Source organism: Myxocyprinus asiaticus, chromosome 31, assembly GCF_019703515.2.
Source record: "Myxocyprinus asiaticus isolate MX2 ecotype Aquarium Trade chromosome 31, UBuf_Myxa_2, whole genome shotgun sequence".
Lineage (NCBI taxonomy): Eukaryota > Metazoa > Chordata > Actinopteri > Cypriniformes > Catostomidae > Myxocyprinus > Myxocyprinus asiaticus.
The window spans coordinates 9465514-9489843 of NC_059374.1; the positions used below are offsets into that span (position 1 = coordinate 9465514).

Below are 24330 nucleotides of genomic sequence, written 5' to 3' on the forward strand. Positions count from 1 at the left end.
CAGTTACGCATTTACCCTGCGCCCTCGCTGGGGTACTGGAACCTATCGCAGCTGCTTCAGGCGGATTAGTGCAGGGAAACATCCTTAACATGTGGATTAAACTGTCTACTGTATAAATCCGTGTAAATATCCAAGTTAAGTTTAAATGCCTTTTACACTGCCGATCACATGATTGACAACTGGAGCGCGAGCAGACAGCATTTCTGCGCGTGCTGCACAGCGAGATGTGTGAGGCAATCGTATGGTGAAGAGAGTGTTCCACGACCGGGGTTGATGCCCTACAGGCTGTGTACGTCTTGGTTACTTTCGTAACTTCCATTCCCTGATCGATGTAGTGACACTAGGGGTCACTCTTGGGAGCCCGAGACACCTCTGGTCTTGATAAAAGGCCAATGAAAATTGGCGAGTGGTATTTGCATGCCACTCCCCCGAACATACGGGTATAAAAGGAGCTGGTATGCAACCACTCATTCAGGTTTTACGCCGAGGAGCCGATATAAGTTCCGGCCATTTCAGCGGGTAGTTCAGCATTGTGGCAGGAGGGACCAACGTCTCGTTCCCTCCATCAGGGAACGGAGGTTACACCAGTAACCATGACGTTCCCTATCTGTCACTCACTCCACGTTGGTGTCGATGTAGTGACACTAGGGGTCCCTATACAAAACGCCACAAGGCTGAACTGTGTTACGTGAACTGGCGGTGTGTGGTGGGCAGACTTGCTATGTGCCTCATAGCCAGCACACCAGGTCGACACGTAACTTCCCCCAACACAGTTATGAGTGTCGAAATGCCCTTTTTGGGGACAAGTCGACTACCCAAGAGATAGAGACAGGCTTAACCCAGTCGTGGCCTCTTTCCCTTTTCCACTCCCTAAAAAAGAAGGGGGATTATCCGACTGGGCCGCCAGGTCTAGTCGGGGGTGTCCCTCCCAAGGGGAGGACACCACGGAGACCACACCTCGCCCCAAGAGAGGGGGGATATTTATGTGGAAGAATACATCACATGGTCTTTCCAACCATGTGGAGAGCCTTCAAGGTAGATCCTGCCCAATGGGGGAGGAGTTACTACAACATGGAGACTGGGGCAGAGGGGCTCTGACCACGGAAGACGCAATTTGCCAGCAGGGAAATGAATTAGCGGAAGATATAGATCGCATGGGGTTAGCCTTACAGGGAACCGCCACATGCGGAGCACCTACCCCAGAACCGGGCTCTTAGTTAGCACGTGTACTGGGCTGGCAGCAAGTCTCTCCGAAAACTCGACTGCCGCAGGGCTCGGAGGAAGTCAACCAGGGAACAACTTTTGTGAACACTACTGGGAATTAACAGCACACGTCTTCAGCTCAAAAGGAGGTGGAAGGCGCTATGTGCAAGCGATACACCCGGCCGGCTATCCCGGGCTTATCTGCTTGTGTTGCGTGCCACTACCTGGGACGAAACCGGTTCCACCCGGAGGTTGTAGAACCTTGCAAAGGTGTTGGGTGTTGCCCAGCCCGCTGCTCTGCAAATGTCTGTTAGAGAGGCACCTCTGGCCAGGGCCCAAGAAGCCGCTACACCACGGGTAGAATGGGCTCGTAGCCCTACCGGGGGCGGCATGTTTTGGGCGAGATATGCCATAGTTATGGCATCAATGAGCCAGTGGGCAATCCTCTGCTTGGAGACAGTGCTTCCTTTCGGCTGTGCACCAAAGCAGACAAAGAGCTGCTCAGAGACTCTAAAGTTCTGCGTGCGATCCAAATAGATGCGTAAAGCGCGCACCGGACACAGCAACGACAGGGCTGGGTCTGCATCCTCCTGGGGCAGCGCTTGCAGGTTCACCACCTGGTCCCTAAAAGGAGTGGTGGGAACCTTGGGCACATAGCCCGGTCAGGGTCTCAGGATCACGTGAGAATAGCCCGGACCGAACTCCGGGCACATTTCGCTGACAGAGAACGCTTGCAGGTCACCTACCCTCTTGATGGAAGTGAGTGAAGTCAGGAGGGCAGTCTTCAAGGAGAGTGCCTTAAGCTCGGCTTACTGCAAATCTCAAAGGGGGCTCTCTGTAGACCCTGAAAAACTACAGAGGTCCGATGAGGGAACGAGGCACGGCCTGGAGGGATTCAGCCTCCTGGCATCTCTTAGGAACCTGATGATCAGATCATGCTTCCCTAAGGACTTACTGTCGACTGCGTCGTGGTGTGCTGCTATGGCAGCAACGTACACCTTCAAGGTGGAAGGGGACAGCCTCCCTTCCAACCTCTCTTGCAGGAAGGAAAGCACTGATCTGACTGCGCATCTCTGGGGGTCTTCCCGACGGGAAGAACACCACTTAGCGAACAGATGCCACTTAAAGGCATACAGGCGCCTCGTAGAGGGAGCCCTAGCCTGAGTGAACGTGTCTACCATCGCAGGTGGGAGACAGCTTAGGTCTTCCACGTCCCGTCCAGGGGCCAGACATGGAGATTCCAGAGGTCTGGGCGCGGGTGCCGGATGGTGCCCCTTCCCTGAGAAAGAAGGTCCTACCTCAGGGGAATTTGCCCGGGGGGAGCTGTCGCGAGGAGCATGAGGTCCGAGCACCACGTCTGGGCGGGCCAGTAGGGTGTTTACCAGGACGACCTTCTCCTCGTCCTCCCTGACCTTGCACAGAGTCTGTGCAAGCAGGCTCACTGGGGGAAAACGCATATTTGCGAATGCCAGAGGACCAGCTGTGTGCCAGCGCATCTACGCCTAGGAAGGCCTCAGTCAGGGCATACCAGAGCGGGCAGTGGGAGGATTCTTGGGAGGCGAACAGGTCCACCTGTGCCCATCCAAATCGACTCCAAATCAGCTGGACCACCTGAGGGTGGAGTCTCCACTCTCCCCTGAGGGTAACATGCCATGACAGCACGTCCGATATAGTGTTGAGGTTGCCCGGGATGTGAGTGGCTCGCAGCGACTTGAAGTGCTGCTGACTCCAGAGAAGGAGACGGATATGCTGCAAGATATGCTACCGTTGCCATGTTGTCTGTCCGAACTAACACGTGCTTGCCCTGGATCAACGGCCGAAACCTCCGCAGGGCGAGCAGAATTACCAACAACTCGAGGCAGTTGATATGCCAATGCAGTCGCGGGCCTGTGCCCGTTGCAAACAGCGCCCTAGCCCGTTTTAGAGGCATCTGTCACGACCACGACGCGCCTGGAGACCAGTTCTAGAGGAACACATGCCCGTAGAAATGAGAGGTCGGTCCAAGGGCTGAAAAGACGATGACAGACCGGCGTGATGACCACACGATGTGTCCCGTGGCACCATGCCCATCTCGGGACTCGAGTCTGAAGCCAGTGCTGAAGCGGTCTCATATGCATCAACCCGAGAGGGGTGGCTACCGCCGAGGATGCCATATGCCCCAGGAGCCTCTGAAAAAGCTTCAGTGGAACCACTGTTTTCTGTTTGAACGCCTTCAAACAGGCCAGCACCGACTGGGCGCGCTCGTTCATAAGGCACGCCATCAAAGAGACTGAGTCCAGCTCCAAAAAAGAGATGCTCTGAACCGGGAGGAGCTTGCTCTTTTCCCAGTTAACCCGAAGCCCTAGTTGGCTGAGGTGTGAGAGCACCAAGTCCCTGTGTGCACACAACATGTCTCAAGAGTGAGCTAGGATTAGCCAGTCGTCGAGATAGTTGAGAATGCAAATGCCCACCTCCCTTAACGGGGCAAGGGCAGCCTCTGCGACCTTCGTGAAGACACGAGGAGACAGGGACAAGCCGAAAGGGAGGACCTTGTACTGAGTCATGCAGTCCATGAGGAGGAGATGCACTGAAGTACTTAATGCAGCTGGTGGCCACACCAGATACTGACTGTTCCTTTTGATTTTGAACCCCCCCACCCCCCACATCACTGTATACTTTCCTCTCCACCAATAACTGGTGTGTGGTTGGCATTCTTGTGCACTATAGCTTCCGTCGCATCATCCAGGTGAATGCTGCACACTGGTGGTGGTTGAGGAGATTCCCCCAATGCTATGTAAAGAGCTTTAAGTACCTAGAAAAGCACTATATAAATGTGAGGAATTAACTAATGTAGTGCATAATTTACTAATTAAGCTCCTAAGTTTTAAGAGCGGTCTGAGCCAGAACCTAAAATACGTGTGAAAGGCCTTACCAGAAACAATTTACATCGAAGACAAAGCAGTCCCGTTCCTCGTTTGACCACATGCAGAAATAACTTTCAAAGAGCCACAGGATATAACTGAGCAATTCAATCTTTGACTTAGGAAAAGACTCCAAATCCAATCTTAAGCATTGAGGTTCTGTATATTAGAGTATCTGTATTCCCTAAATGACAACCATTCTTTTAAAATACAAGCATGTTCTCGTTGTCTTTTATCATGATTAACATTAATTTTATGATCCTTTAAGCACCTTTTTTTACTCAGAAATTGACTGCAAGCTTCCGTTGGATTTTTTTTATTTTTTTTTGTTAAAGTGTTCATTGGTTCTTAATATATTTAAAATAAATGATTAGGATTATCAAAATATGCAATGGGTAATCCAAAAGTAATCAGATTAGATTACACTTTAGGTAATCTAAAAATTATGTAAAAGACTATATTTAAATTGTTTAATTTGTTATCAGTGCCCGATTACATTTTTGTAATCTACGCAGCACTTTAAGAACATTCTGATACTAATCAGAATGTGGTCATATTTGGATAATATAAGCATTACGTAAAAACATTAACCCGATTGACAATTAAATTAAGCCAATGTTTCTGTTTCAAGAAATTTGAATAAGACAGCTGTCATTTACCTGCATCAATCAGACCCATCAATTTTGGGTCATGTATACACCATGTGTAACAAATGCAGGAAGAGTCAAGAGAGCAAGATCTAAGTGCAGCTTTACTTTAAAAAGAAAATAAGTACAGATACAAAATTTGGAAACATAGGAACAGAACAAAACCTTGGGAACAGAACAAATATTACATCAATGGGGATAACAGGAAACAACAACTGACAAAGACACAAACAAATACAAGGACATTAAATATATTGAGACGAACAAGGTAAACAAGAAACAGCTGGGAACAATCAGGGCAGGAACCAGGAACAGAGAAACAAGAAGGTAAACAAAACACCTTGCGAAATCTGGTGGCCGCTAGGACAAAAGTCTTAGGTGTGACACCTTGTTCGGATTGTCTACTCTAATAGCATATTCATGAACATATCTTAAAAGTGAGGATCTCCAGTATCTTCAGACGAGAATGGCAGGAAAATAATATGCATGTCTTAGTTTAATCAGAATATGCTTATTACATGTATAGGAATCTATACATATATACAGGAATATTCCAATAACTGTGGATGTAAATGTCTTTTTCAGAATAAAGACTGAACCAGAATATAGACCTTAATCAGAAAATTATGTCTATGCAACGTCATTGTTGAGTGTTTACTTCTAGTTTTCACAGGAGGTGCACAAGGGTTATAAGACGAGTCAGAGTTCATTTTAGCAGTAGCAGATTTAGGCATGGGTGATATGTGCAGTTGCGCAGGGCGGCATCTTGCGGGGGGCACCTCCCCCAATTTCAACAACTTTGGGGCGTGTTGAAGCGGGTTTGCCCAGGGCGCCATACGAGCTAGAACCACCACTGCATTTTAGTGTCGTAATATGAAAACGAAACTGGTTGTTCAAACTCTACTGGTTGTGTCAAATTCCTGAAGGTTTGTTTTTTGTTGTTTCTTCTTATAGATGAGAGATCTACTGCCTCCCACATTTCCCGTTCCTTGGCTAATGATCTGAGCAGCTCTCTGGCTCCTCTGATTGGTGAACGTAAAACCTCTGTCCCTGCACATTCCAGCCAGCCAATGCTGTTTACGTTCGACATACCTGTGCGCCACTCCCACAGTCCTTTGTCTAACAGTGCTCCTCAGGACTACCTCCTCCTCCATCAGTGCATGAGCCGCAAGAGTGAGAGCACACGGTAAGGGCCAGTATCTCTGGGCCTTTTCTTACGGGCCCCCTGTGGTGATATAACACCCTATAGCATATAGGCCAATATTCTTAGTAAAGATATTATCCTCAATGTTTATATGAAATTAAGCTATAATGTTTATAAAGTTGCAAGTCAAAAAATAACCTATATGATCACTTGACAAGATCCACAGGATAAAATGCATGATATAATGGTCAAGTCAATTCATTTTTATTTGTACAGTGCTTTTCACAACACACAGTTTCAAAGCAGCTTTACAGAAAATGAAACTGTAATATCTATAAAATCTTAGAGTCAGCATTGTGTAGTTTGATTAAATACGATTGTAAATTGTGTATAAAAATAATTGTATTTAGAACCTCAGTGAGCAAAACAAAGGCAACTGTGGCAAGGAACACAAAACTATATAAGATGTTGGTTAATGAAGAAAAACAACCTTGGGAGAAACCAGGCTCACTGTGGGGGCCAGTTCCCCTTTGGCTAAACAGCATGAAATATAATGCCAGTATTGGTTATTTATGTGTAGTGCAATATTGCATTTATAATGGTGCTTAAAGGTTTGGTATAAAGTTAATTCAAACAAAAAAAAATCAGGACACTGGTGAGTCATTAACATTTCTTGATTTACTAGAATGAATGACATGAAAAACATAATAGGTTAACAATAAATGAAATAAAAGGGACACTTTAAAATAGACATATATCATTTTAACCCTGTAAAGCCTTTAGCCAACTTTATGTATCATATTTGATACATTAGGCTTTAAAGGTCATTACGCTCCTGAGGTCCAGCAATTCATTTTTGTGTAGGACATTAAGTTTTTCTTAGCCCATACTTGCTACAGTGGTAAATCTTGGGGTATTATCAGAGGAATCCCTGGGATTTTCAGAAATACCAAATGTTTGAGAATTTGGCCATGACAACTTCCTCTCCTTGGTCTATAAATATGGGTTGAAATGCATCAGTTCAATTCAGCACAAATACAATATGAATAAAATAATCTTTTTTTCAATAAACAATTTCCAAATGTACTTTAGGCACCAAACACTATATTGACATTTAAAAAAGGGAAATTGTACAGTCATGGGATAAGTCAGGAATGAGGACTCAACTGCAGGAAAAAAAAAAACATTAATTCATGCAAAGAAGCAATGTTCAAGACCTAAATATAAGCTATTTATACTAAATATATCATATAGATTTAAATAAACTCAGCAAAAAAAGAAACGTCCATTTTTCTGGACACTGTAAAAATCCAAATAACTTTACAGATCTTTATTGTAAAGGGTTTAAAAAAAGTTTTCCATGCTTGTTCAATGAACCATAAACAATTAATGAACATGCACCTGTGGAACGGTCAGTAAGACACTAACAGCTTACAGATGGTAGGCAATTAAGGTCACAGTTATAAAAACTTAGGACACTAAGTAGACCTTTCTACTGACACTAAAAAACACCAAAAGAAAGATGCTCAGGGTCCCTGCTCATCTGCGAGAACGTGCCTTAGGCATACTGCATGGAGGCATGAGGACTGCAGATGTGGCCAGGGCAATAAATTGCAATGTCCGTACTGTGAGATGCCTAAGACTGCGCGACAGGGAGACAGGAAGGACAGCTGATCATCCTCGCAGTGGCAGACCATGTGTAGAAACACTTGCACAGGATCGGTACATCAGAATATCACACTTGCGGGACAGGTGCAGGATGGCAACAACAACTACCCGAGTTACACCAGGAATGCACAATCCCTCCATCAGTGCTCAGACTGTCCACAATAGGCTGTGAGAGGCTGGACTGAGGGCTTGTAGGCCTGTTGTAAGGCAGGTCCTTACCAAACATCACTGGCAACAGCGTCACCTATGGGCACAAACCCACCTTCGCTGGAACAGACAGGACTGGCCAAAAGTGCTCTCTACTGACGAGTCACGGTTTTGTCTCACCAGGGGTGATGGTCGGGACTCTCGTTTATCGTCGAAGGAATGAGCATTACACCTGTACTCTGCAGCGGGATCGATTTGGAGGTGGAGGGTCTGTCATGGTCTGGGGCGGTGTGTCACAGCATCATCAGACTGAGCTTGTCATTGCAGGCAATCTCAACACTGTGCGTTACAGGGAAGACATCCTCCTCCCTCATGTGGTACCCTTCTTGCAGGCTCATCCTGACATGACCCTCCAGCATGACAATGCCACCAGCCATACTGCTCGTTCTGTGCATGATTTCCTGCAAGACAGGAAGGTCAGTGTTTTGCCACGGATCTCAATCCCATTGAGCACGTCTAGGACCTGTTGGATCGGAGGGTGAGGGCTAGGGCCATTCCTCCCAGAAATGTCTGAAACTTGCAAGTGCCTTGGTGGAAGAGTGGGGTAACATCTCACAGCAAGAACTGGCAGATCTGGTGCAGTCCATGAGGAGGAGATGCACTGCAGTACATAATGCAGCTGGTGGCCACACCAGATACTGACTGTTACTTTTGGTTTTTACACATTTATCCATTGTAAAATCACTGTATACTGTCTCTTGTGGCTGTCGCAGCAGTAATAATATCTTAAAAGACAATGTTCAATAAATATTATAATGGAATATATAATAATACAATATGAACAGTATGAGGGATTAGTAAATGACAGCAGAATTTTCTTTTTACAGTTAACTTACCCTTTAAAGAATGTACTGCTTATCCAGACAAACTCTGGAAGCACTTGTTCAGACAGTCCCAGTGAAAGCTATAAATAAGTTTATGATGAGGTCGGAACTGCAGTCCATCAACTCTGTAGTATCATATGATTCAGAAACGCCCCTATCAGACTCACCTAACCATCTCAGCTGATGGATCTAGTAGTTCATTCTCACACATTTTCATCTTTACAGAGTGCTTTCTTTAATCAAGATACTGGCATCTAGAGACAAATAATTTTTCATATGAAAACCTGTCATGCACTGATGAATGATCCCCAGAGATTAACACTTCGATCAAAAATCGTGTAATGAAAATTGTGCTGGATATTGATTAACCATTATGACAGAAAATAGTTGCTGATTTCACTGGATTGGAAGCCGGTGTTGTGGTGTGTGAACAGCAGACAGCATACACTGTTCTGAATGTGCAATATCTTGGTGAATCTCACAAAACTGTCCAGAAATGTTATATTTTACCTTAAATTTGCATTAATAAAATGAAGCCTATTATAGGATCATAAAGATTTGTTGCATTGTGGCATAATTTTAATGACAATTAAGCACATTTCCCTCCCCAATTCTCAGTAATTTACTGTAATGTGAAAATTATTCTCATTACTGTAATGAGAAAATACTTTTCAGCTATTTAAATTGAAAAGTACATTTGTAAATTACAATTGTAAGCATATATAATTAAACAAAAAAGAAAAATGTCCAGGCAAGGCCACTAACACTGGTCCCTGGTCCTAAAAATAGCTCTCATTTTCTTTGTGAAAAATATTTCTTTTTTTTATTAATATTATTATAGAACTGAGGATGAAATATCACCTGGGCATTTCTTTGTTACTTTAACCATCTAGCCGATCATCTTACAGAGATATTAATCTTGCTAGGTTAAAAGTTAAATAGTATACAACCTTAACAAACAACAAAGAGACCTTCCGAAATATTCAGGAGCAAATGGTTACGCATAATAGTGTTTGCAGACGGATTCACTTACAGGATGTGTTAATCAGTCATTTCACCTTGATGTCTTTAATCCCTCACTTCCTTTTATTCACATTTCCAGGAAATAATGCCATGGAATTGAGTTTCATTTCATTCATTTTATGCTCAAACTGTTGGTCAACACTAATGTTTGACCTATCCTGTCAGTTCAAGACCTGCAGAATGTAAACAAACCCAGTTTTGTCCCCTGGGTCCCAGCCAGGCTAGTTTTACTGTGAGAATGTCCATTTATTTAATCCCCAATTGAGAACCAGTTTTGACTCCCTGCAACATGTGTCATACACATTGTCCATATGTCCTAACAGTCTGCCTGGTCAATAGATTCACACAGCAGAGCATTTGAAAATATCCCTCTGTAAGCAGAAGCAGGGCACACTACAGTATATAGCAGTATATAATGAGGTGCCAGATAAGGAGAAACAGTGCCCCCAGTGGTTTAAACTAAATAGGCTGTTACACTCTCTCTCTCTCTCTCTCTCTCTCTCTCTCTCTCTCTCTCTCTCTCTCTCTCTCACACACACACACACACACACACACACACACAACACACACACACACACACACACACACACAACTCTGGGTATGTCGGGAATTGCATACTCACATACTACTCTTTTTACGATTCTACAACCTCTTTCTTGACTCAATATTTGATCAAGACATTTTTACACAGACTTGGGTTAAAAATTATAAATACAAATTTTTATTTCCAAGAGGACACTACACACTGAAAATGTTTATTGTGGAATAATGATGAATAATACTGTTTCACTTACTATTTTAAAAATAGTAGGCAGTATACGGTGTATACTGTGTAGTGTTTATTAAGACGTAAGCTAGTATTCCATTCCAAACATAGCCTATGTTTTGTTTTGTGTACTTTAATTGTTAAAGGTCCAATTAATTGTTTTGTTTACCACTATTTTCTTTCCTGTGCTTCTGTATTTCCTATTGAAACATGAATTAAGTATCGGACATATTGAAGGGTTTTTCCTTTTTCTCTCTCTCTCTCTCTCTCTCTCTCTCTCTCTCTCTCTCTCTCTCTCTCTTTTTAAATAGCCAGTAGGCTTTTGTTTAAGACACGATGCCAATCCATTATATTTTACTTGCTATTACTATTTAGTGGCAAGTAGTGTTAAGGTCATAGACAAATAAGTTTGTCCAGGATGATAAAAAAGAGAAGTCTAGTTTAAAGCACGTCAGGTTTGTAGAAATGAAATGTCTGTGTCCTTGTTGGTTTCATAAATTTGTAAAAAATATTTATAGCATTTTCTACAAAAAATAAAATGGAGGATAGATGACTTTAAAAATATTGAGTGATGTAACCATCAAGTAAAAGGTATTAAAATGTCCCTCCACCTTGAATAATTGAGGTAATACATAACTTAATTATTAATTTAAAAAATGTTTATATATTACACCACCTACCTGCTTGTTGGTCACACTTTGATTTGGTGGACAAAAGTTTTTCAAATATAAATAATATAAAAAAAAATTGCCTTCTATTTTTTTATAGAAATAATAATAAAAGATTATTCCAAACTACTTATGTCCTCATTTCATTTTGAAGAATTTCAGCTTTGAATTAAAGTTTTACCTTTTTTACTGTCTCCAGATGGTTACAACCCTTCGATTTATTTATTTATTTATTTTTTACTTTAAATTCCAGAAAATGTATTTAATAACTTTGATTTCAGAAATTAAAAACATGTTCATCATAGCAGAGGTGATTTCAAGTAATTGTTTTGTGTGAATTGCATTTTTAATGTATTTTTTTAAATAACTTAATAGATCCAGACAAAAAATAAAAAAATAAAAAAATACATTTGTTGTCACTGACCCATTAATAACAACGGGAATGGCACATTCTCTTTCTAGAGGGCACTTTATTTTATATTTATAAATATGTCCACACCCCTGAGCAGGAGGTGATGTAATCAATATTTTGGGTTAATTTTGGAAGAGTTTACGTTTTAAATGTGTATATCTCTGTATAGTATCACTGTATGGCCTATAAGTTGTAAAACTCCAAATTTCTTTAATTATGTACATTTGTGCTAAACTTGATTAGATTTTTGACATAGATGTTAGATTATTGTTGATATTAAACATATTTAACCTAAAGCCAGTTACCTTAAACAGTTTTTTTTTTGTTGTTGTTGTTTTGTTTTTTAGCATTTTAGAAGTTGATTAGTGTCATTGATAAAGTCATTTGCTTAAAATATTTATTTCCACTATAACATAAGTTATTGCCATGTGTGAGTGAAACAATGCTCATGAAAGAAACATTCTTTAGCCTGTAAACAATCATAAATCATCATTAAAGCTAACCTGTATATCATCTTCCTCCCAAAGGAGTGCCAGTTTCTCACAAGCCTCACGCAGCAGTCTTTTGGTGGGCAGTGATTCTGCGGTTCAAAGACTCACTCATGGTTTCTCTCACTGTCTGAATGGTATGGGCACCCAGCTTCACGGTTTCTATAGCTTACCCAAACCCAGCAAGCATCAACAGCCCCCCTCACGGACAGACTCTCGTGATGCTTTCTATGTGCTGCCCAGTGGTTACAGCTCCGAAGGGCCCTTGGAGCTTGAATCAGAAGATGTCTACACCTATAAGACTCCCAGTAACACTCTAGCAGCCCCACATGCCAATGAACAGCGACCCCTCGATAACTATGATATACCTAGCATTCCTGGCTCTGTGTACCAGATCCCTCGCACATTTGATAAGAACCACAATGCCCTGATGCCATCCAGTGCTGACTCCTCAAATGCGCCCCCTCCCAGACCACCCAAACCCAGCCAAGGCTCGGAGACACGGTGGGGCAGCCCGCTGTCCACGGGGGCTCAAAACGGCGACATAACCACAGTGTCAGTCATCCCCAGGAGAAACACATTGCCAGCGGTGGAGAACGTCAAGCTTCACAGAGGTATTACAGTCATTATCTGAATGTACTGAATGAAACCTGTTTATTTTAAGGTCCTGTCTCATCTCTGCTCTAGACTTCTCTTTTTTTCGTCGGATGAGGTCAGTGCTGTGTGATGACCACTCCAATACCTTGACTTTGTTGTCCTTAAGCCATTTTGCCACAATTTTGGAGGTATGCTTGGGGTCATTGTCCATTTGGAAGACCCATTTGCGACCGAGCTTTAACTTTATGGCTGATGTCTTGAGATGTTGCTTCAATATATTCACATAATTTTCCTTCCTCACGATGCCATCTATTTTGTGAAGTGCACCAGTCCCTCCTGCAGCAAAGCACCCCCACAACATGATGCTGCCACCCCCATGCTTCACAGCTGGGATGGTGTACTTTGGCTTGCAAGCCTCACCCTTTTTCCTCCAAACATAACGATGGTCATTATGGCCAAACAGTTCACTATTTGTTTCATTGACATTTCTCCAAAAAGTAAGATCTTTGTCCCCATGTGCACTTGCAAACTGTAGTCTGGCTTTTTTAAGGCGGTTTTGGAGCCTTGGTTCTTCCTTGCTGAACAGCCTTTCAGGTTATGTCGATATAGGACTTGTTTTACTGTGGGTATAGATCCTTGTTTACCTGTTTCCTCCAACATCTTCACAAGGTCCTTTGTTGTTGTTCTGGGATTGATTTGCACTTTTTGCACCAAACTACGTTCATCTCTAGGAGACAGAATGCCTTTCCTTCCTGAGCGGTATGATGGCTGCGTGGTCCCATGGTGTTTATACTTGCATACTATTGTTTGTACAGATGAACGTGGTACCTTCAGGCATTTGTAAATTGCTCCAAAGGATGAACCAGACTTGTGGAGGTCCACAATTTTTTTTTCTGAAGTCTTCTTTTCTTTTGATTTTTCCATGATGTCAAGCAAAGAGGTACTGAGTTTGAAGGTAGGCCTTAAAATACATCCACAGGTACACCTCCAATTCAGTACACCTCCTATCAGAAGCTAATTGGCTAATTGTCTAAAGGCTTGAGATCATATTCTGGAATTTTCCAAGCTGCTTAAAGGCACAGTTAACTTAGTGTATGTAAACTTCTTACCCACTGGAATTGTGATATCGTTAATTAAAAGTGAAACAATCTGTCTGTAAAAAAATGTTGGAAAAATTACTTCTGTCATGCACAAAGTAGATGTCCTAAACGACTTGCCAAAACTATAGTTTGCTAATATGAAATCTGTGGAGTGGTTAAAAAATTTGTTTTAATGACTTCTACCTAAGTGTCTGTAAACTTCTGACTTCAACTGTATAGCAGTTCTCTCTCTCTCTTGACAAGAGAAATCTATGCAGAAATGACAGCTCTTTCCCTCTTTTCACACAACAAGACTTACTTCAGTGTCACATGCCCTCATACAAATAAAAAGCTTTATTTTTTTTACCTCTTCCAGAATTAATCATGAATAACTTGACTGGCTTGTTTTGATGTAACATGTTTTTTCTTCCTCATATCCTCTCCTGTGTTTTAGGATCCTCTTTTGAGACTAGCAGTCACCAGCGGCCAATCTATTTCAATAACTCTGGTCAGTCAGTGGAGTCTGTCAATGATGGCTTCAGCTCTTACCTGGTAAAGCAGCTTCAACATTTTAACGTTTCTGCATAGGGTCATTCTCAGTAAATGGAGCCATTTGTGCTTACAAATTTTATATCATATTTGCATCTGAGGCCAGTGGGCCATGTTTTAATTCTACAGAGAATGTTGTACTTAAAAGTGCAATAAATGAAGTCAAACCTTTCAAACTGCTAGAGAGCCCCAACATTATAGACAGCACTAACAAGGTAAAGAGGAGGGAGAACTGCCCTTTAGGGGGCTGCTTCATTGATGTCTTATAACCGTGTGCTTGTATCATCTCCTCAAAATTTTGCCAAGGGGCATGAGCACCCAGGCAGCAATAAGGAAGTGTGACAAAGCTATGCAGCATCTTGTTCCCTTATTCAGGGAGCCAAAGTTAAATACGTACAAAGACATTCTCTTTCATAGGTTCATTCGATGTTGCAGCAGTTGCTGATGCTATGGGAATAGTATACCATCTCTCCACACTGCTGAATCACATGCCACCTGTGGCAACCCGTGTAGCAAGCACAAAGCAGCCCAAGAGTCTGTCACAAACATCTAACTCTCCTCAAACAGAAAGAACCTGAGAAGCAGGAGTTAGACCACCATCTAGCTTTTAAAATTAAACAAAGGTATGTGGTAAGGGCCAGCCAGCCGCATACAAATGTCCTTCACACCCTTAACCAGCTCCCATGAGAAAGACATGCTCCTCGACCTGACACCCATAGTCACAAGAAAATTGCAAGACTCATAAGCTTGCAAGATTACATTCACCACCCAATGAGACAGCTTCTGTTTGATGATGGCCAAACCCCTGTGATGACCACCAAAACTGATAAGTGTATTCATAATGGTATCTACCACAAAGGGATTCAACAACAAACTCGAGAGGGCAGGTCTTTCCTTTACATAATCTCCCAAGGCTCTCAGAAGAAGAAAGATCAGATCTGAAAACCACAAGTGGTTGGGCCAGAATGGTGCAACCAACAGCAACTGAAACTTCTTGTCCTATACTCTAAGCAGGACTGCATGGAGCATCCTGACTGGGTAAAAAACCTGTACAACCACAGATGATCCAATGGATCCAACACCAGAGGAGCTGGATTCAGAATGGAGAAACACTCCAAGCAGTGGGCTGTTTCAGCCAGACTGAACAGATCCACATCGGCCCTGCAAATCCTGATCAGTTATGATCTGCCTCACAAGTTAAGGGTATAAACTCCACTCATCGGGTCTTGAGAGAAGGTCCGCCCTGTAACTCAGATGACCCGTAAAATGAATTGCTCACAGTGAGGGAAGATGTTTGTGAGGCCACACCAGAGTGCGCCTTGTCAGCTTTAGCATGGAACAGGATTGCAACCAACTGTTGCAAGAAGCCTTCAAATTTATCAAAAAATTCCAAGATTGGCATTGCTTTAACCGATTCCCAGGGCATTAATAAAGCTATCCCATGACTAATCTTCCTATCCAGCATCACCACACAATAGGGAGTACAATCTTGCTGTGACACGAGCCGATTCTGACACAGAACTCCGATAATAAGAATACTCCAACTAGCTACACAGATACATGAGCCTGAAGAGCAGAAATGATGCGACACAAATGATGTGCTTATAAGGAACCAATGACATGGTCCCCTGAGGGGTGGTGCTTCGTGTCATCTGCCACTGAATTGGCTTCAAGTATCGTCACACCTGGGAGGTGGTTCCCATAGCGTCAGCTACTGATGCAGCATTGAGAGAACGTATGAAAGGAAATTCTGATTAGTGATCAAACATAGGTTTTACCCACAATTTGATATACTGTATGTGGTTACAGCCTTGCTAAGTAGCAGTAGTTATTTATCATTACCAACCCTAAGCTCTAAAATCAATACATTATTTCAACCCTGTCACAATAAGTCTGGAATTAATAAACTTATCATTTGAATAGAGTAAATTATGGTAGTATCATTCAGTTTGGAAAAAAGACTGTAGATATAATAACACATGACATTTCTCTTTTAAAACATGTTTTATGCCAACCCTGTAACATTTCAAATGTTTTGGGGTTGAACATTACAGGGTTGAAGATCTGTGCAAAAAAAAAAAAAAAAAGAAAAAAAAAGCATATAACTATGGGATCAAAATCCCGTCAAATGTATTGCGGTCACGGATCCAAAAATAATAAGCGTGAATCAAAAAAATAATAAGTGCAGATAGAAAAATAATAAGCGCAAAAATAAATAAAAGACACAGATCAAAATGATAAGCACAAATCAAAATAATTAGTGCAGATCAAAAAATAACACAACAAAAATATATAAACATTTAAAATATGCTGCAAAAAAACAACAACAGAAAAATTAAAGCAAAGTCATCAGAATTGCAAACAAAATCATGTTTTCCTTGGTTATATTACAGTTTTTTTTTTCTTTTTTTTTTTTTGCTCTCTGACAATTTTGCTCATATTTTCATTTTTTGTATGCTTACTCTGTATTTTTCTTTGATTTTGTTTCCAAGTTCTGCGCTTGGATTTTCCAAAACTTGCAAGTAGAGTTTCATGTAAATCAGGGGGCGTTTTGCATCCCTATTGGTCTACTAGTTCTTGATCGACAGCTCCTCCTCTAACCAATAATTCGAAGAGGGGAGGTGACGTCACTCCAATGCGACTCCGATGGCTACTGCTCAATATTATATTGTTTGTACGCTGCTTGTGTCTGTTTGAGTATTTTCTGCCAGCTCTAGGAAACGTCATAGTTACTGGTGTAACCTCCGTTCCCTGATGGAGGGAACGAGACTTTGGTGTCGATGTAGTGACACTAGGTGTCACTCTTGGGAGCCTGAGACACCTCTGGTCTTGATAAAAGGCCAATGAAAATTGGCGAGTGGTATTTGCATGCCACTGCCCCGAACATATGGGTATAAAAGGAGCTGGTATGCAACCACTCATTCAGGTTCTACACTGAGGAGCCGATATAAGGTCCGGACAATTCAGCAGGTAGTTCAGTGTTGTGGCAGGAGGGACCATCGTCTTTTTCCCTCCATCAGGGAACGGAGGTTACACCAGTAACCATGACATTCCCTATCTGTCACTCACTCGACGTTGGTGTCGATGTAGTGACACTAGGGGTCCCTATACAAAATGCCACAAGGCTGAACTGTGTTACGTGAACTGGCGGTGTGTGGTGGGCCTCATAGCCAGCACACCAGGTCGACACGTAACCTCCCCCAACACAGTTATGAGTGTCGAATGGCCCTTTTTGGGGACAAGTCGACTACCCAAAGATAGAGACAGGCTTAACCCAGTCGTGGCCTCTTTTCCCCTTCTCTTTTTCCACTCCCTAAAAAAGAAGGGGGATTATCCGACTGGGCCGCTAGGTCTAGTCGGGGGTGTCCCTCCCAAGGGGAGGTGACCACACCTCACTCCAAGAGGGGGGGGATATTTATGTGGAAGAATACTTCACATGGTCTTTCCAACCATGTGGAGAGCCTTCAAGGTAGATCCTGCCCAATGGGGGAGGAGATACTACAACATGGAGACTGGGGCAGAGGGGCTCTGCCCAAGGAAGATGCAGTTTGCCAGCAGGGAAACGAATTAGTGGAAGATATAGATCGCATGGGGTTAGCCTTACAGGGAACCGCCACATGCGGAGCACCTACCCCAGAACCGGGCTCTTAGTTAGTGCATGTACTGGGCCAGCAGCGAGTCTCTCCGAAAACTCGACTGCCACAGGGCTCGGAGGAAGTCAACCAGGGAACAAATTTTGTGAACACTACTGGGAATTAACAGCGCACATCTTCAGCTCAAAATGAGGTGGAAGGCGCTATGTGCAAGCGATACACCCGGCCGGCTATCCCAGGCTTATCCGCTTGTTGCGTGCCACTACCTAGGACGAAACCGGTTCCACCCGGAGGTTGTAGAACCTTGCAAAGGTGTTGGGTGTTGCCCAGCCCGCTGCTCTGCAAATGTCTGTTAGAGAGGCACCTCTGGCCAAGGCCCAAGAAGCCGCTACACCACGGGTAGAATGGGCTCGTAGCCCTACCGGGGGCGGCATGTTTTGGGCAAGATATGCCATAGTTATGGCGTCAACGAGCCAGTGGGCGATCCTCTGCTTGGAGACAGTGCTTCCTTCCCGCTGTGCACCAAAAGCAGACAAAGAGCTGCTCAGAGATCCTAAAGCTCTGCGTGCAATCCAAATAGATGTGTAAAGCACGCACCGGACACAGCGATGACAGGGTTGGGTCTGCCTCCTCCTGGGGCAGCACTTGCCAGGTTCACCACCTAGTCCCTAAAGGGGTGGTGGGAACCTTGGGCACATAGCCCGGTCAGGGTCTCAGGATCATGTGAGAGTAACCTAGACTGAACTCCAGGCACGTTTCACTGACAGAGAACGCTTGCAGGTCACCTACCCTCTTGATGGAAGTGAGCGCAGTCAGGAGGGCAGTCTTCAAGGAGAGTGCCTTAAGCTCGGCTGACTGCAAAGGCTCAAAGGGGGCTCTCTGTAGACCCTGAAGAACTACAGAGGTCTGCTGAGGGAACGAGGCACGGCCTGGAGGGATTCAGCCTCCTGGCGCCTCTTAGGAACCTGATGATCAGATCATGCTTCCCTAAGGACTTACTGTCGACTGCATCGTGGTGTGCTGCTATGGCAGCAATGTACACCTTCAAGGTGGAAGAGGACAGCCTCCCTTCCAACCTCTCTTGCAGGAAGGAAAGCACTGATATGACTGCGCATCTCTGGGGGTCTTCCCGATGGGAAGAACACCACTTAGTGAACAGACGCCACTAAAAGGCATACAGGCACCTCGTAGAGGGAGCCCTAGCGTGAGTGATCGTGTCTATCATCGCAGGTGGGAGAAAGCTTAGGTCTTCCGCACCCCGTCCAGGTGCCAGACACCAGGAGATTCCAGAGGTCTGGGCGCGGGTGCCGGATGGTGCCCCTTCCCTGAGAAAGAAGGTCCTTCCTCAGGGGAATTTTGCCAGGGGGGAGCTGTCGCGAGGAGCATGAGGTCCGAGCACCACGTCTGGGCGAGCCAGTAGGGTGCTTACCAGGACGACCTTCTCCTCGTCCTCCCTGACCTTGCACAGGGTCTGTGCAAGCAGGCTCACTGGGGGAAAACGCATATTTGCGAATGCCAGGGGACCAGCTGTGTGCCAGCACGTCTATGCCGAGGGAGGCCTCGGACAGGGCATACCAGAGCGGGCAGTGGGGAGGATTCTTGGGAGGCGAACAGGTGCACCTGTGCCTGTCGAATCGACTCCAAATCAGCTGGACTACCTGAAGGTGGAGTCTCCACTCTCCCCTGAGGGTAACCTGTTGTAACGGCGCGTCCGCCGTAGTGTTGAGGTTGCCCGGGATGTGAGTGGCTTGCAGCGACTTGAGGTGCTGCTGACTCCAGAGGAGGAGACGGCGGGTGAGTTGTGACATACAACGAGAGCGCAAACCACCTTGGCGGTTGACATATGCTACCAATGTCGTGTTGTCCGTCTGAACTAACACGTGCTTGCCCTGGATCAACGGCTGAAACCTCCGCAGGGCGAGCAGAATTGCCAACAACTCGAGGCAGTTGATGTGCCAACGCAGCCGCGGACCCGTCCAGAGGCCGGTGGCTGCGTGCCCATTGCAAACAGTGCCCCAGCCCATTTTGGAGGCGTCTGTCGTGACCACGGCCTCATATGCATCAACCCGAGTGGGGTGGCCACCGCCGAGGATGCCATATGCCCCAGGAGCCTCTGAAAAAGTTTCAGTGGAACCGCTGTTTTCTGTTTGAACGCCTTCAAACAGGCCAGCACCGACTGGGCGCGATCGTTCGTAAGGACTGGGCGCGATCGTTCGTAAGGCGTGCCGTCAAGGAGACTGAGTCCAACTCCAAAACCGAGAAAAGAGATGCTCTGAACCGGGAGGAGCTTGCTCTTTTCCCAGTTGACCCGAAGCCCTAGTCAGCTGAGGTGTGAGAGCACCAGGTCCCTGTGTGCACACAACACGTCTCGAGAGCGAGCTAAGATTAGCCAGTCGTCGAGATAGTTGAGATTGCGAATGCCCACCTCCCTTAACGGGGCAAGGGCAGCCTCTGCGATCTTCGTAAAGACGTGAGGAGACAGGGACAGGCCGAAAGGGAGGTCTTTGTACTGATACGCCTGACCCTCGAACGCAAACCGCAGGAAGGGTGTGTGTCGAGGAAGGATCGAGATGTGAAAGTATGCATCCTTCATGTCTACCGCCACGAACCAATCTTGATACCGGACGCTCGCTAGAATGCGTCTTTGCGTCAGCATCTTGAACGGGAGTCTGTCTAAAGCCCGGTTCAGTACTCGCAGGTCCAAGATTGGCCGCAACCCACCGCCTGTTTTCGGTACAATGAAGTAGGGGCTGTAAAACCCTTTCTTCATCTTGGCTGGAGGGACAGGTTCTATCGCGTCCTTCCGTAGGAGGGTAGCGATCTCTGCGCAAGGTAGCAGCGTTTTCGTCTTTCACCAAGGTGAAGTGGACACCGCTGAACCTGGGCGGATGTCCGGCGAAGTGAATCACGCAGCCGTGTCGGACGGTCCAGACCAGCCCTCGTGATGGATTGGAAGGTGCAAGCCATGCGTCCAAGTTCCGCGCAAGGGGGACCAAAGGGACAACGTCATCGGATGTACCGGCAGGTGGGGCCTCGCGGCGGGAGACCGCCGCTGGAGCATCAACCTTCCAAATGGAGTGGTGGATGGTGGTCGTGATGCCAGCCGTACACACCGGATACGTGACCCAGTGAACAAGGAAACCACTCTTGCTGAGCTCTTGAGTACTGCAGCCACTTGGGTATGCAGCGCAATTAAATGCAAAAGGTAACAAAAAGATGAAGATCTGCTTACCAGCTCCAGAGCAGCGGGTTTTGTTGTCCCTGGGTCACCCGTCTCAAGGGCGCTTTGAAGCCTTTCACGGGTTCTGGGCGGCCGCGAGACGGGTGGCGTCTGCTTCCTGCGGTGGGCTCCACGCCGGGGCCGGGCTGAAGGGGCGATGAGTAGATGGGGTGCGGGATCTTGAGCCGTGCTGGGGCAGGATATACCGGCTAGCATCCATCTACTGCTCTACCATCGAGAACTGCTGGGCAAAGTCCTCGACGGTGTCGCCGAATAGGCCCGCCTGGGAAATGGGGGCAGCAAGGAATCGTGTCTTGTCGGCCTCACCCATCTCGACCAGGTTGAGCCAAAGGTGGCGCTCCTGGACCACTAGTGTGGCCATCGTCCGCCCGAGAGACCGCGCCATGACCTCCGTCGCTCGGAGAGCGAGGTCGGTCGCCGAGCGCAGTTCCTGCATCAATCCTGGGGCGGAACTACCCTCGTGCAGTTCCTTTAGTGCCTTGGCGGACTTGCAGGAAAGCCATGGCGTGCAGGTCGGAGGCGGCTTGTCCAGCGGCACCGTAGGCCTTGGCCGTCAGAGACGACGTAAACCTACAGGCCTTGGACGGGGGCTTTGGGCACCCGCGCCAGGTGGTGGCGCTCTGCGGGCATAGATGCACCGCGAGCGCCTTTATCCACCGGGGGATTGCCGAATAACCCTTGGCCGCCCCACCATCGAGGGTAGTGAGAGCGGGGAAGCTGAAAAGATCGGGACCGGGCAGTAAAAAGTTCCTCCCGTGACCTTGTCAGCTCTTCATGCACTTCCGGGAAGAAAGGAATGGGGGCGGGCGTGGCTTTGAACGGCGCCGCGAGCCCAGGAACCAATCACCGAGCCGCGAGGGTTCAGGGAAGAGCGGGAAATCCACTCTAACCGACGCTCGCGGCTGCCCGGGAAAGCATGTCGTCATCTCTGTGTCAGCCTGTGACTGGGCGATCGACCCCGAAGGGAGGAGCCCAGCTGAGGCTTCCGACTGGACGAGCCCGCTCTCCAATGCTGCGCTCGAGAGCTCATCACTTTCGCGGGCTCCGAATAAGAGGTCGAACTCACCGTGAGACGAGTCAGCGGACTCACCCGGAAGCCCGATCGGGGCAGACGAGTGTGCTGGGGAATGTGAGGTCTGCGGGGGATACCCGGCGGAGGCGGTCCCATTGGGGTCCCCAAATCGCCCCCAGTGCTAGCTGCGCTGGCCTCAAACCCGTGGGTAAAAGGACCGAGGCGGGAGCCTCTGGGGTGGCTCGCTTTCTTACGAAGGCGAGCCGCGACCACAACGTTGCCATGGACATATTCTCACAATGAGAACATGACCATTCACGAACGCTGTCTCCGCGTGAGCAGTGCCCAGACACGAAACACAGTGATCGTGACCGTTAGAAGGCGAGAGATAACGAGCACAACCAGGAATAACACACAATTGAAAAATCATCTTTAAAAAGACGTGTCTTTAAAAAGACGTTCCGTGTGTGCGCTCTTTTAGAGAAATATATACTCTTTTAGAGGGGAAAAATGCTCTTTCAGAAAATATACTCTCTAGTTTTTCTGCCGAAGCGCCCAGGGGCGTTCTCTGCAGTGCACCAGTGCGGAGGAGGGAGAAGCCGCTGAAATGCGCCGTCAGATCCAGCAGAGGTGAATGAACAGTAGTATTCAGCTCAGTGAGCATGACCGTTCGGCTCCGAAGAGAAAATCTGAATGAGTGGTTGCATACCAGCTCCTTTTATACCCGTATGTTCGGGGGAGTGGCATGCAAATACCACTCGCCAATTTTCATTGGCCTTTTATCAAGACCAGAGGTGTCTCGGGCTCCCAAGAGTGACCCCTAGTGTCACTACATTGACACCAACGTCGAGTGAGTGACAGATAGGGAACAATGTGTTGTCCGAGTAGGCCATTATCATAGTCAGTTAACACATGTATCAAGTCAGCTGAGTCTTTAGTTTAGGCATTATTTAAGACTTCCTTTTTTGTAGGTTATTGGCTGCATATCTAAAAAAAAAAAAAAACACAAGGCTGGGTTGGTGTGGATGTTTGATGCATGTTTTTACTAGCTGTACCAATGTAGTCGTGAGTTCAGAACCCAACTTGATCCACTTTTCCATTAAATAAAATCCATATCCCGACACCAAGGACTATTACAATACCGATGAATATAGAAATGCTTACATATAATTTGACTTTTTTTTAATCATTATATCAAAAATCTAAAAGGTGTGCATTATTGCTTACACCCACATGCACACTTTGGAGTTGGTTGTATGACTGTAAGTCATTTGCTTCAAATGTTATTGAAGTTGTATACTCTGTTATGGAAATGTTTGTAAATGTTTTGGATATGTATGCGCCAATGTTGCCTGTATCTTTAGAGATTGCAACTATTTGTGAATAAAGAACGTCCAACGTTAAGCCAACTTTATTGCATTATTTATTGATATAGGGACGCTTGGTCACTTGTTTCTGATTTTGCTGAAGTATCGTGGAAAAAGAAACTACATGTAGCCATGCCAATGTAGGATCAGTATATAATGGCACATTCAGCAACATGGAAAATCGGATCAAGTTGGGTTCTGAACTCGTGACTACATTGGTACAGCTAGTTAAAACATGCATCAAACATCCACACTAACCCAGCCTTGTTTTTTTAGATATGCAGCCAATAACCTACAAACAAGGAAGTCTTAAATAATGCCTAAACTAAAGACTCTGCTAACTAAATTCAGCTGACTCGATACGTGTTAACGGACTATGATAATGGCCTACTCAGACAACACATTGTTTCCTAGAGCTGGCAGAAAATACTAAAAACAGACACAAGCAGCGTATCTATCAACCACAAATAATATAATATTGAGCAGCAGCCGTCGGAGTTGCATTGGAGTGACGTCACCTCCCTTCTTCGAATGATTGGCTAGAGGAGAGACTGTCGATCAAGAACTAGTGGACCAATAAGGATGCAAAACATCCCCTGATTTACATGTAACTCTGCTCACAAGTTTTGGAAAACCAAGCGCAGAACTTGGAAACAAAAGCAAAGAAAAATACAGCGTAAGCATACAAAAAAATTAAAATATGAGCAAAATTGTCAGAGAGCACAAAAAACAGTAATATATCCAAGGAAAACATGATTTTGTTTGCAATTCTGATGACTTTGCTTAAATTTTTTTTTTTTTTTTTTGCAGCATATTTTAAATGTGCTTATATATTTTTGATTCATGCTTGTTATTTTTTGATCTGCGCTAATTATTTTGATCTGCGCTTTTTATTTATTATCGCGCTTATTATTTTTTATCTGCGCTTATTATTTTTTGATT

General features: G+C 45.3%; 1 protein-coding gene across 1 annotated transcript in view; it reads left to right on the forward strand.

The window, feature by feature from the left end:
• The window catches only part of gab2 (GRB2-associated binding protein 2), a 155909-nt gene that overhangs the window by 117908 nt on the left and 13671 nt on the right, over positions 1 to 24330 (forward strand). Inside the window, exons 3-5 of the mRNA XM_051665286.1 lie at positions 5705 to 5936; positions 11990 to 12564; positions 14081 to 14178. Of these exons, the coding sequence (XP_051521246.1) occupies positions 5705 to 5936; positions 11990 to 12564; positions 14081 to 14178 (905 nt within the window). The remainder of the gene's footprint in view (positions 1 to 5704; positions 5937 to 11989; positions 12565 to 14080; positions 14179 to 24330) is intronic.